Source organism: Hemicordylus capensis, chromosome 10, assembly GCF_027244095.1.
Source record: "Hemicordylus capensis ecotype Gifberg chromosome 10, rHemCap1.1.pri, whole genome shotgun sequence".
NCBI lineage: Eukaryota > Metazoa > Chordata > Lepidosauria > Squamata > Cordylidae > Hemicordylus > Hemicordylus capensis.
Genome location: NC_069666.1, coordinates 5,426,529 through 5,439,402, shown reverse-complemented (window position 1 = coordinate 5,439,402; position 12,874 = coordinate 5,426,529). Strand labels below are relative to the sequence as shown.

At 45.7% G+C, this 12,874-nt stretch overlaps 1 protein-coding gene across 10 annotated transcripts in view; it reads left to right on the top strand.

Annotated features, from left to right (window-relative positions):
- Positions 1-532: 532 nt before the first annotated feature.
- LOC128334698 (protein FAM169B-like) overlaps positions 533-12,874 on the top strand; it is a 48,231-nt gene continuing 35,889 nt past the window's right edge. For 2 of the 10 annotated variants that reach the window (XM_053271722.1, XM_053271727.1), the window contains exons 1-2: positions 591-682; positions 2,867-2,927. Coding sequence is in view for 4 of the 10 variants with exons in the window: in XM_053271721.1 (XP_053127696.1) it covers positions 11,826-11,931 (106 nt within the window). In the remaining 6 variants the exon portion in view is untranslated. Of the gene's footprint in view, positions 683-1,117; positions 1,488-2,866; positions 2,928-9,081; positions 9,163-11,784; positions 11,961-12,874 lie in introns of those variants that run through there. The other 8 variants (XM_053271720.1, XM_053271724.1, XM_053271729.1 and 5 more) reach the window with 8 other exon arrangements.

Genomic DNA, 12,874 nt, shown 5'->3' with positions numbered 1-12,874 from the left:
TATGTATTATTTCTCTGTGTAAACCGCCCTGAGCCATTTTTGGAAGGGCAGTATAGAAATTGAATTAATAATAATAATAATAATAATAATGAGAATCACTTTTTTAAAAGGTGCCGCTTTGCTTAGTTAGCAGGGAAAGTGTGTGTGTGTATATAGTGTATGTATATAGCTTATTATATAATAGCTATATATTGCCGTGTGTGTGAATGTATGTATATATATCGAGGGGCGTCTCTCGAGCAGGGAGCTCCCCCGGCCGCCGGCCCTCGCTGTGCTTCCCCACGACGACTACGGCGGCCCTCGTCCTCAGGCACCGCGCGGGGGCCCATCCATCACAATCCCTCCCCACCGAGGAGGAGCCGCCGCCGCCGGGGCCTCCCCTCCTCCCTGCAGACGGGGGTCTTTCTCCACCACGGCTGCTTCGTTCTGTCGCTTTAGATCCAAAATAAAAATAAAAGGACGCCAGGAAGAACGGCGAGGGGGGGGGCAGGGCCGCACGGCTGCGTGGAGAGCAGCAGGGCTGTGAGGGGAACGGCGCGAAGGGGCGGGCGGGCGGAGGCGGGGGAGGGAGACGCCGCCGCCACCGCCACCGCCACCGCCACCGCCACCGCCGCCTCCTTCTCCGGGGAAGCGGAGATGGCGGCGCCTCAGAAGCGAGCGGGAAGCGCCGCCTCGGCTGCGGGTAAGGCGGAGGAGGAGGAGGCCGCGACGGCCGCCACAGGCAGGCGCGCCTCCCTCTTGATTTCTCCTTCCCTCTCTGGGCCCTCATGGCGGGGCCTGCCTTGGAGACTACAGCCCCCACACACCCCCGGCCGCAGTTTACTGTCGCTGAGGAGGATGGGGGTTGTAGGCCCACCAGGGAGGGGAGAGCCTCAGGTTGCGCGCGCACCCCCTCCCGCTTGACGTGCTTTTTCATTGGTTTTCCTTCTTTTCTCTCTTTCTCTCTCCCCCCCCCCCCATTCTGGGGACAATGCAGGTCGCTTTGTTTCTTTTCTTTTCTTTTCTTTTCTTACAGGCAGTATCTAGACCAGGGTTGGTTTGTTTGTTTTTAATTATTTTAATTTTAATTTTATCTTCTTTGTATCCTGCCTGACTGCAGTTTACACAAATAAGCACAGCAGGAACAGAATAAAACCCACTATTAAACAACAGTTTAAAATCTAAGACATTCAAAAATTACAGCAATTTGAAAAATTTAGACCGCAATTAAGAATTTGAAACTGCCTTACCCTCGGGTCCCCAGATGATGTTGGACTACAACTCCCATCAACCCCAGCTGCAAAAGCCATGGCTGAGGATGATGGGAGTTGCAGTTCTGTCCCGTCCAGTTCTGTTTATTTACGGTCACTGAGCAGAAAAATATATACATACAACTCAAACCGTAACAATAAACCAATCCACGTATTCATAGGGTACAACAATCCATTGTTGCAGTAGTCCAGCGATATCAGGGGAACCAAGGTTAAAAAACCCTGGTCTAGGCGGAGGTAAGCCCTGACTGTTCCATCATAGTGAATGGGACTTCATTTAGTCATGGATAAGTTATCTAATTAATTCCAGTGGTGCTTAGTTCCCTGTCTGGATGTTGTTGAACAACAACTACAATAATTAATAAACAAAATAAAAGTAAGCCATTTAGGGAGCCTATCTATCTTATTTTTTCTAATCCCATGCGTGGCAACTCTCACGAGAGTTTGCAAGCGAGCTGCTGGCAGGGGGAGGAAGGTGCCAGTGGGCAAGATAGCGGCAGGGGGAGGGGAGGAGAGAAAGCAGCAGAGCAGACGGGTGGAAGAAAATGGCAGCAATGGCGGGCAGGAAAAAAAATATGATGGCAGGGGAGCTAGAGGTGCAGATGTTCTGCACCCAGCCCAGCTAGTTTCATTTATTTCGCTGGCGGAATTCAGACTAAAGTTAGCCATGACTCAGCCCCACTGAAATTAATAAGACTTGAGAGTTAGTTAGTCATGACTAACATGCCTCATAGGAACATAGGAAGCTGCCATATACTGAGTGAGACCATTGGTCTATCTAGCTCAGTATTGTCTTCACAGACTGGCAGCGGCTTCTCCAAGGCTGCAGGCAGGAATCTCTCTCAGCCCTATCTTGGAGATGCCGCCAGGGAGGGAACTTGGGACTTAAATGCTCTTTCCAGAGCGGCTCCATCCCCTGAGGGGAATATCTTGCAGTGCTCACACATCAAGTCTCCCATTCAGATGCAACCAGGGCAGACCCTGCTTAGCTATGGGGACAAGTCATTCTTGCTACCACAAGACCAGCTCTCCTCTCCATTGAATTCAGTGATGCTTAAGACCCATTCACACATGATGTTCAAGACTCGCACAAGTGGACAGTGTACCCAGGTACAAATCTGTACACAGATATACAGTCATTCACACATTATGCTGAACGCAGGTACAGAAGTGTACTTCCTATCCATACCATGTGTTTGAAAGGCCTGCAACAGATTCACTTTTAACATGAAGACAGCAGGTACAGTCATTCACAGAAACACATGTACGAGTGTACCATGTCTGCATTGGGCTTGTGTCACCACTAATTTAGTCTGGATGCTTCCAGACTGGATATTTAGTCTGGATATAGATATATATAAATAAAATGGCTCCCTGTCCCCAAAGGGCTCACAATCTGAAAAAGAAACTTAAGACAGACACCAGCAACCAGAGGGATGGATAGGGCCAATTGCTCTTGCCCTGCTCAGGAAAAAGAATCGCCACTTTCAAAGGTGCTTCTTTGCTCAGTTCACAGCTTCCTCTGTTCGTACAGTACATTCATGTGTTTCTCTACTTGCTAATATTCTTGCAGTTCACGGAAATGTAAAATGACAACTGCCTTTTCTCACCCATAGGGCTTCCTTCTGCCCCATGGGATTTAAGTGTGGCCAGAAAAAACAAACTGCAGCTGAGCAGGTGAATTCTAAAGCGGCTGGTGTGGTATTGTGCAATTTGGAGTTATAAAAGAGCTTCAAGAAATACACAATATTTTCACATGCTACCTTCATATCCCCCCCCACCCCGCACTTCTCATTGCTCTAAATTAAATGGAAAAGCTACCCAGACTATATTGATTTAAAAATGTCTCTCTCGTATAGTACATAAACAAAATACAGAAGTGAAGCAAGGATTCCAGATCAAAAGGTATAACTTGTGAAAACACCCAGTGTTCTAGCATTCTTACTGGGCATGTATTTTCATCATTTGGAATGAATTTGTCCAGTGACTTTCAGGTTGGTAGGACACACCCACACCCACACCACACAGTCTCTACAAGTACACAGCCTTCTGCTCCTTTACACATTTGAAATCTTGCATTTTGAACTTATTAAATTGCAATATGGTGACTGGTTTTAGCAATGCAGTATTACCGACCACAGATGGTAAATAGCTCTGATGTAATTTTTACTGTCGTTCGTTCCTGTGAAACTTTACAAACATTTTCATAGAATTTGCAGAAAGCGCTGCCGTCCTTTTGTTGGGCTAGGCAACATCAAGCCAAATTAAATTAAAAACACTTTGTCTTGTTGGGATTCCTGCGGGGTCATGTGATGTTTCTGGTAAAGTTTGCCTTGCGGCGTTTTTCAATAAGTGCACGTTTGGTAGCAATTAAAGGTCTGTGTCCTTTAAGTAATGCTTATTAGTTCATAACAGATGCTGCTTAGATACATTTTGCTTTTTAATAGGCTCTGCTTTCAGATTAAACCTGGCTTGGGAAACAGAAAATTCAAAGGTATGGCGTCTCTTCTGCAAAACCTATGTCAAATTTCTGCTCTGAAATCAAGCCCTTAATTTTTCTTGGGTTTTCTTTTCTCCAAGTTACTTGTAAATTGTTTAATTGTATGTCAACCCCCACACCCTTTTTGTCTGCTATAGCAAATGTACTGGTCTCTGTATAGATTACTCTGTGGAAAATTAGTTTCTAAACAACAACTTCAAGCCTTGACAGATTTTATAGGATTTTCTTTTAAGAGCCAGATAATGGGCATTTGATAAAATTACCATACTTAGTGGTACGGATGTGCCCGAACCACGGTCTTAAGCGCAGTCCCAGCACCCCCAGGTAAATTAGGAAGCAAACGAAGAACACGAATACAACAAATATTTATATACCGCTTTTCAACAAAAGTTCCCAAAGCGGTTTCCATAGATATAAACAAATAAGATGGCTCCCTGTCCCCAAAGGGCTCATAATCTAAAAAAACAAAAACAAAACATAAGATAGACACCAGCAACAGCCACTGGAGGGCTGCTGTGCTGGGGATGGATATGGTCAGCTGCTCTCCCTCTGCTAAATAAAGAGAATCACCACTTTTAAAAGGTGCTTCTTTGCCTAGTTAGCAGGGGTTAAGTAGCTTCCTGCTGGGGTGGCGTATGTTCCAAAACGCCCCACGTGCCCTCAGCACACACATGACATCTGCACATGCGCGGATGCCATGTGCATGCTGACGGCACGCGGGGCTTTTTGGAACATACGCCACCCCCACAGGAAGCTGGAAAGGGCGGCGGAGAGCAGGTAATCACCTGTTCTCCTTTTCCTTAAAGTTCCCTTCCTATTTTCCCAGGGAGTGCTCGAATTGTGCTTCTGCAGATGCTTCTGTGCTTCTGCAGAAGTTTGGGCAGATATTCACCTTAGGGGATGGAGCCACTCTGGGAAGAGCATCTGCAGGTTCCAAAGTTCCCTCCCGGGCAGCATCTCCAAGATAGGGCTGAGAGACAGACTCCTGCCTGCAACCTTGGAGATGGATCAGTGGTCTGAGTTGGTATGAGAGAGATCCTTGGAGATTCTGCTGCCAGTCTGTGTAGACAATACTGAGCTAGGTGGACCTATGGTCTGACTCAGTATATGGCAGCTTCCTATGTTCCTATGTTCTTTTGCATCCTAGTGTCCAAGGATGCAATTCATCCAGCCCTGAAGACTTGAACTTGTGCAAGGTAGATGGGTGTTTCCTATCAGTTTTGGACTGCAATCCTGACCCTCACCATTCATATGGCTTTTGTGAGATTGCACACAGTTCCCCTTTTGGGAGAAGATGGAAACTCAGAGCCAAAGAGTGGAATTCTAAGCAAAGTACTTTATGATCCCTACCATTTGGTTGGGCTGACTGAAGTTGGATATGGGTTGGTCTAATTCAAGAGTGAATGAGAATCTAGTCGATTCGATCATCACTTTCCCATTTATCTCCCCCTCTTTGAGAAAAGTACAATGGGACAATGGTTCTACTTCAGATTCCTCTCTCGCCCTTGAAAAGCAAAGCATGCTCTCATCTTTTTACGATATAGCTGCACCTGGCTTCCCTTCTGTAGTCAAGGGTGTGCCACTGATTTTAAATTCCAGTTTTTCAAGACTCAGCATTTTTCAATTACTGTACACCGAATTGGTAATTATTTACAAGGCTTGTCAATCCAGATGTTTAGTTCTATGTGATACAACTTGTTTTCCCCCAAATGGGCTTATTTCAGTACGTGCGATAGTTTGGGTGTGTAGTGTTTAGTTTTTCAGATATATCATGGCTGCAGAAAAACAGTTTGACTGGGAAGGGGAGAAGAGGCTGCAACCTACTGGAATTCTTCTAGAAAAATCCGCAGCGCTGGGTGAATTCCAGGTTAACTTTAAGCCCCAAGAAATTGTTGTCTGTGGCTTCTTTTATTATGTTCCATTATTCCTGGAGTTAGTGACTCATGATCTGCATTAAACCTCCAAGCAGCAAATTATATGCAAGATACTTCTTAGGGCGAATTGGTTGCTGAATTATGGAGCAGGGAGGACCCCCAATCCAATTTTTTCCTGGAGGAGTTCCTTTAATAATGCTAATATGTGGTACTGATTATTGCTTGAAGCAGCAGGATTATATTCTTAGTAAGATTATTTTACCCAGTGTCCAAAGTGGGTTTCCTCTTCCATCCCCTGCTGTGATTGTAAAAGCCTAGAACCATGTGTGTTCCCGTTAGGCTGGAGTTACTTTGCAAAACCCCTGTTAAATAGTAACTGTCTAAATGTGGCTAAAATGGCTTAATTCCACAAAGAAAGGGTGGCGAGGGTGGGGTAACAAGCATGATCACTATTTGAAATTTGGTAATTACATGATTGGTATACTTAGAGGGGAAATAATTTGGTGATTTGTCATTTTGACAGCATTGGTGCTAGCTGTATATTGATAACATAAATAAGGTAACAGAGACTGGGTGGGAATTGATAAGAGCTGGGACTTACAGAGGAAGCAGCCTTATGCCGAGTCAGATCATTGGTCCATCTGGATCAATATTATCCTTGCTGACTGGCAGATAGGATCTTTAGGCTTTCAGGCAGGATTTTTCTCCAGCTCTACCTGGAGGCCTTACAGACGGAGCTTCTATCCTGAATCTCATTTGGAAGAGAGTGTGTGCATTCACACACCAGCCAAACTTACCCCGAAGTCCCTTCGAGATCCTTGGACCCACTTCACACACAAATCGGGCTTTGTAATGCAAATTCTCACTTAGCTTGACATATTTCTGGATGTTAAAAATGCTGGTTTTAAGCTACTTTTTCTGAGAACGCTGGAGCCAATAAGGAGAGGCACTGAGGTAGAATCATTAGCATGATAAGAGGGATGCTCTCTTTAGAAATGCAGATATCGCTCTTTAGGAAGCTCTCCCTCCCCCACAGTTGGCTAGAAGGAAAATACAGGCGCATGCCATGTGAACTAGTTTCAAAACAAAACCCGAGAGCAGAGGGGAGGGGCTGCTTCTCTCAATGCTGCAGGAATAGTTCGAAGTGGCTTCGCTCAATATTTACCCCGCAGTATGAAGCCAGGTGTGAATAACTCCCTGGAGATGCTGCTAGGGATTGAACCTGGGGCCTTCTGTATGCAAAGCAGATGCTCTGCTACTGATCAGGGGTGCACCTAGTCAGTTTTGTAGCTTGGACCTAGAGGGCTATGGAGGCCTCCCCCCACCCCTGCCGGCAAGGTCCCCTGAAAAAAGCGGTGACCTTTTTGGCCTGTTTGTCTGCCGATCTCCCCTGTTCTGTTTGGCTGGGAGTCTAGCTGAGCGGGCCTGCCTGTGGCCACTGGGCCACTTGCGACGGTGTGAGCATCACAGGTGCATGATGTCATGTATTTGTGATGCTCACGAGTTGCACTGCACAGGTGCCAGTGTTGTGAATGCGTAACATCACACACTTGTGGTGGTCGTGCTGTTGCACTGAGTAGACATAAGTGGCCCAGTGGCCACAGGCAGATCTGCTCGGTGCAGCAGTACAGGAGGAGAGCTGGTCTTGTGGTAGCAAGCATGACTTGTCCCCATAGCTAAGCAGGGTCCGCCCTGGTTGCATATGAATGGGAGACTTGATGTGTGAGCACTGCAAGATCTTCCCCTCAGGGGATGAAGCCGCTCTGGGAAGAGCAGAAGGTTTCAAGTTCCCTTCCTGGCTTCTCCAAGATAGGGCTGATGAGAGAGATTCCTGCCTGCAACCTTGGAGAAGCCGCTGCCAGTCTGTGAAGACAATACTGAGCTAGATGGACCAATGGTCTGACTCAGTATATGGCAGTTTCCTATGTTCCTATGAGATCGGCGGGCGAGTGCAGTGGACGCGGCTGACAGAGTCCCCCCCTCCACCAGGAGCCACTTGGAGCCCCTGGTACTGAGGACCGGACTTTGTCTCTGAAGTCCGGTCCAAAGACCGCAACTGCCACTGAGGCACAGTCCTTCCTCTGAAAATGCATGAATTTATGTTGGTTATGTAGAAATCTCTCTCGTACCAGCTCAGACCATTGCTCCATCTCCAAAGTTTCAAGCAGGAGTCTTTCTCAGCCCTACCTGGAGATGCTGCCAGGGACTGAACCTGGGACCTTAGGAACATAGGAAGCTGCCATATACTGAGTCAGACCATTGGTCTATCTTGCTCAGTTTTGTCTTCACAGACTGGCAGCGGCTTCTCCAAGGTTTCAGGCAGGAATCTCTCTCTCAGCCCTATCTTGGAGATGCTGCCAGGGAGGGGACTTGGAACCTAGATGCTCTTCCCAGAGTGTCTCCATCCCCTGAGGGGAATATCTTATAGTGCTCACACTTCTAGTCTCCCATTCATATGCAACCAGGGTGGACCCTGCTTAGCTTAAGGGGACAAGTCATGCTTGCTACCACAAGACCAGCAAAGCAGATACTCTTCCACAGAGCTATGGCCTCATGCCCTCTTCCTCTCTGCAGCACAAGTAAGATGAAATTACTATTAAAAAACCAGCCTTTGCAAATTCCACGTGGGTTGCAAGTCGGGAACCAGCTAGTGGAACGAGAGGGTGGTCCTTGAGGTTCACCTCGAGCATCGGCTGCCGCTGAACAAGTGGCAGGGCCTAGTTTCAGGGGCTGCTTAAGGACATTTTAGTTAGTAGCTTCTATAACTGAAATGCCACCAAAGACCGTTTTAAGCAAATAGACTGGTCTGAGCAATAACCTCTGGCCAGTTCTTGGAAGGCCTGGCTTGGAGAAGATGGGGACTGAGGGAGGGATCAATTATCTAAACTATATCCAGCAGCTCGATGGCCTTTTTGATTTTCACTTGTGGGGTTTCACATGAAAGCAGCACGGCATGTGTTTTCTGTTGTACTGAGGAGGATACATTCTTCTGGCTGCGGAATAATATTTCCTGCTTGCTTAAGCCCGTACTGAATCAGTAATGAGGCAATCTGGGCCTGTGGGTATGAACGATCATAATTTTAGTTCAGGACAGTAAATAACCATTCTCCAGTGGACCAGAGCCGTGGCTTTATCGTGGGGTTTACATGATGCGGTGATTGAGCAAGCCTGTCAGCGTTTGGCTTTCCCATCCGTCTTGGAGCTGGAGCAAAGGGAACTCGGTGGCCATTGTGTTTAACTCCAGGGCACGCGGTCTTCGTTTCACAAAATGCCTTGCTGTTTGATAGACTGCGTTCTAGCCAGATTGCCACCCTTGTGGTCTGTTAATATGGCAATGCGGCAGAGTACCACAACTGGCAATGCAGTGGTCTTCACAGGGGCGGAGCCACCATTGGGCCAACGGGTTCAAAGAACCCAGGCCGCGCCCAATCAGGGGCCGTGCCTCGTGGCCCCGACACGCCCCCCGTGTCTGATGTCAGATGCACATGGGCCACCGGTGGTCAGGCTTCACGCCTGGGTCTTCAACCTGTATCCGAGAGTAGGGATATAGGAAGCTGCTTTATACAGAGTCAGTCCATTGGTCCCCCTAGCTCCGGATTGTCTCCACTGACTGGTAGTGCCTCTCCAAGGTTTCAGGCAGGGATCTACCCAAGCCTGACCTGGAAATGCCAAGGATTCAACCTGGAACCTTCTGCGTGCCAAACAGAGACTCTGAACTGAGCTGTTCCTTGGAAGCTTTTCAGGGATTTCTCATAAGATCAGTAGCAGAGGACAAGCTTAGCTCACGGGCTCTCAAATTTGAGTCCCCAGACATTGTTGGACCAGAACTCCCAGGATGATGGGATTATAGTCCAACAGTATATGGGCACCCCCTGCTAACTGGGCAAAGAGGCACCTTTTACCATGGTGATTCTCTTTATTGAGCAGGAGGAGAGGAACTGGCCCGATCCACCCCCAGCGCAGTACCACCAGTGACTGTTGCTGGTGTCTATTTCATGTTTCTTTTTAGAATGTGAGCCCTTTGGGGACAGGGAGCCATCTTATTTATTTATTATTTCTCTGTGTAAACCGTCCTGAGCCATTTTTGGAAGGGCAGTATAGAAATCGAATTAATAATAATAATAATATCTGGCCTGCCAAATTTGAGAAACCCTAGCCCAGTACTGATGCCTTTCGCTTGTAATGTTGTGCACCTAAATGTTGGCTATGTTTTAGGAGACATTCTCAGGATCCAGCCAACATTACAGGCGAACTGAGTGTGCTTGTGAGACCTGGACGATCTCCCAATGCCAAGGCAGGGTTGCCAGATTCTGGCTTTCCGAATCTGGGCGCCTAATTTGCATATTATGTAAATTGGCTGGAAAATAATTTCTGCGCAGAAGAGTGACTGCATGTTTTGCTCCATAGCTCCACTTCTACAAGGGCTAGAGCTTAGCTTAAAAAAAAAAAAAGAAAAATCTGAAATCTGGGAGAATCTGGGTGGGCTAAGCAATCTGGGTGAGATGCTTAAAATCCGGTTGAAACCCGGAATTTCAGGGGACATGGCAACTTTAGCTAAAGGTGTCCATGGCGGATGCTTAGAGGTTCCTATGCAGGCAGTTGATGCAGAATGTGTGTCCTGAAGACAGAAAACTTAAAAAACCACAGTACTGTAGAATCAAAGATGTGGGAAGAGGCTTGAGGGTAATCTCTTCTGACCTCTGCCAGAAAGGCATGATTCCTTGTACCCAAAAGGAGTCCTCCTTCTGCCTTTTAATGGAGACTGGATTAATTGGTGCTGTTGCATAGGTTTGCTGCAATATTAAGGGCTTCTCCCTTTCCATCAATTCAGATCATCTCCTTGCTTTCGGAAGTCACATGGGTAACTGCTGGAGGCATGGCTTTTTTTGTGGTGGTGCCAACATATGGAACGCTCTAATGCCAGGCATGTTTTCCTGGCATTAATTTTGTTCTTTAGGCAGTGGGCAAAATCTGTTCTATTCTTGTGGGTTTTTAATGGCCATTATTTATTTATTTAATTTTTCTTATATACTGCCTCCTCCAAAGACTCTAGGCAGTGAACAACAAAATACCAATAACAATTAATTAAAATAAATCATCATCATCACCATCAGCCAATTACAAAAAGCAACTTTTCTGGGAACAGCCTACATTCTGCGATGATATCTGTAATAACAACAGCAACAACATTGATAATAAAATTCAGCCATCCCAGGTCCTTGGGAAGGCCTCGATGTGTGGATAAAACAAACCAGTCAATAACACCTGTCTTGACTGTGTAAACAATAAATAATAATAAAATAAATAAAATTAAAGGGCAAATGCCTGGCAAAATGGGTGGGTCTTAAAAAGGGCCTTAAAAACAGCCAGGGAGGGGGCTGAACGAATCTGGGGCAGGTGGTTCCTATGAAGTGGGGTGCTCTTTTATCTGCTGGCTTTGCTGTTTTATCTATGCTATAATTCCCTTTATTGTATCTGATTGCCGTTTATCATTGTTGGTCCTCTTTGAAACTGTTTTACGGCGAAAGTTGGAGTAGAAATGTTTACGTTGTTATTTAGAATATTTCGATGCCCCTTTTCAACCGAAATGTTCACAGAGTGTTTGCAGAACCAGAGGAATGAGCAGACCGTCTCCTGTCCCAGAGAGAGGAGATTCCAAATTGAATGTAAAAAGTAGCACAAGCCGCTGTAGGGGAGACACAAAGCTGGGCTGATTAGGGACAGTTGCTATCCTGCTGCGCTATATGATCCACTTTAAAAGGTGCCTCTTTGCCCAGTTACAAATGGTTTATAAATCTGTATTATAGATAATACATCCGACTGAAATCAATGAGACTGCTCCAGAAGTAAGCCAAGACAGAAGACGGGCTGCGTTTAAGATTTCAATGCAAATTTTAGCTGAAAACGGGGCACCTTTTTGGTCTTAAATAACAAGCTCTCTGGAACTTCCCCGACATTTCCATAACTGTCTTTATGAGAGTAAAAGAAAAACCCGAGAGAACAGCAATGTAAAATAGCCAGCATGTGTTATTTCCTTTAGATTTAACAAAACTATTTTCTTTGATCGGGAGGAAGCTAATTGCCGCATGCCGAAGAACGCCAGAGGCTGCTACCTAGTGGTTAAGACCTTTGTTGACATTGTTGCTGTAGAATCAGCCTGTGTGATGACATGACCTTGTTTACCAGCTTGGGTTATTTAAGATGGCAGCCCCTTTCGGCTCTGCAGAAATGCATCGGCCAGAATGTCTGGAATCCGTCAAATGCGAGAGGCCCCTTGTTCTAAATATACTCTCCGGATGGTTACACGGTACCTTTTCTGTGGCTGTGGCTGTGGCTGTGTGTGTTTTTTTAATGACTTTTCTTCCCCTTGCTCTGTTGATAAACTTTGTAATATGTATGTCCTTTTAACCAATTCAGAGTGGTTTATAGTAGCTTTTTTGGCTTGGGATCCTCCTTACCCATAGCTATGGAAGAATAGCTGTTTAAATGTAATCCAGCCACTTAATTTGGCTAAAGAAAGAAATAACTTCTTGGACTTTTGGAATCTCTAGTTACTGAGCTGTTGAAAGAGACGCGTCATAAGCCGCACATTTACAGAAAACAATAACTAAGCAGAAAAGGAAAATTGGCAAATGTGAATAGCACAATTCTCCCCCCCCTTTGGCAACTTCTGGATATTTTGGCTTTTGTTTCTCATCTAGAGTGGTTACCAAATCAACTCTTGCTGTTGCTGATGTAGAAAATACACAGGCCTATGACAGCATTATCTGTCCTTTCGTTATTTGCGCTTCGGAAAGTAGAACGGCACATGTTCATATTTCTGCACACATTTGGGGAAACTGAGATTACTGAAGTTGAAATTTTAAAAGGCAGCACTCTCTCTCCTATGGAAAAGTCAAATATCCATTTTTAGAAATCAATTACATTTGTGCCCCTAATTCGAAGGCATTTTTCTGTTAACAGTATTCTGGGTTCAGTGGAACATGAATGAAATTCTTGCCCATTTGTAGAAAACTGGCTTCATCTCAAGGCTGTAATTTGAAAACACGGAGGCAGGAAAAAACAGGATATTGGGCTGAAGGTGTTGCTCTGATACTTTCTGTCTATAGTATTAATCATCCTCATATTGATGTGTAGCAGACCCTTGTGAAGAATACTTACTTTCTAATATGTTTTGGAAGTTTCAGATTAGTTTGGAGTTGGCAGCATTGAATAAATGCCGCGTCTGTAATCCATGCATAAGTTGGACA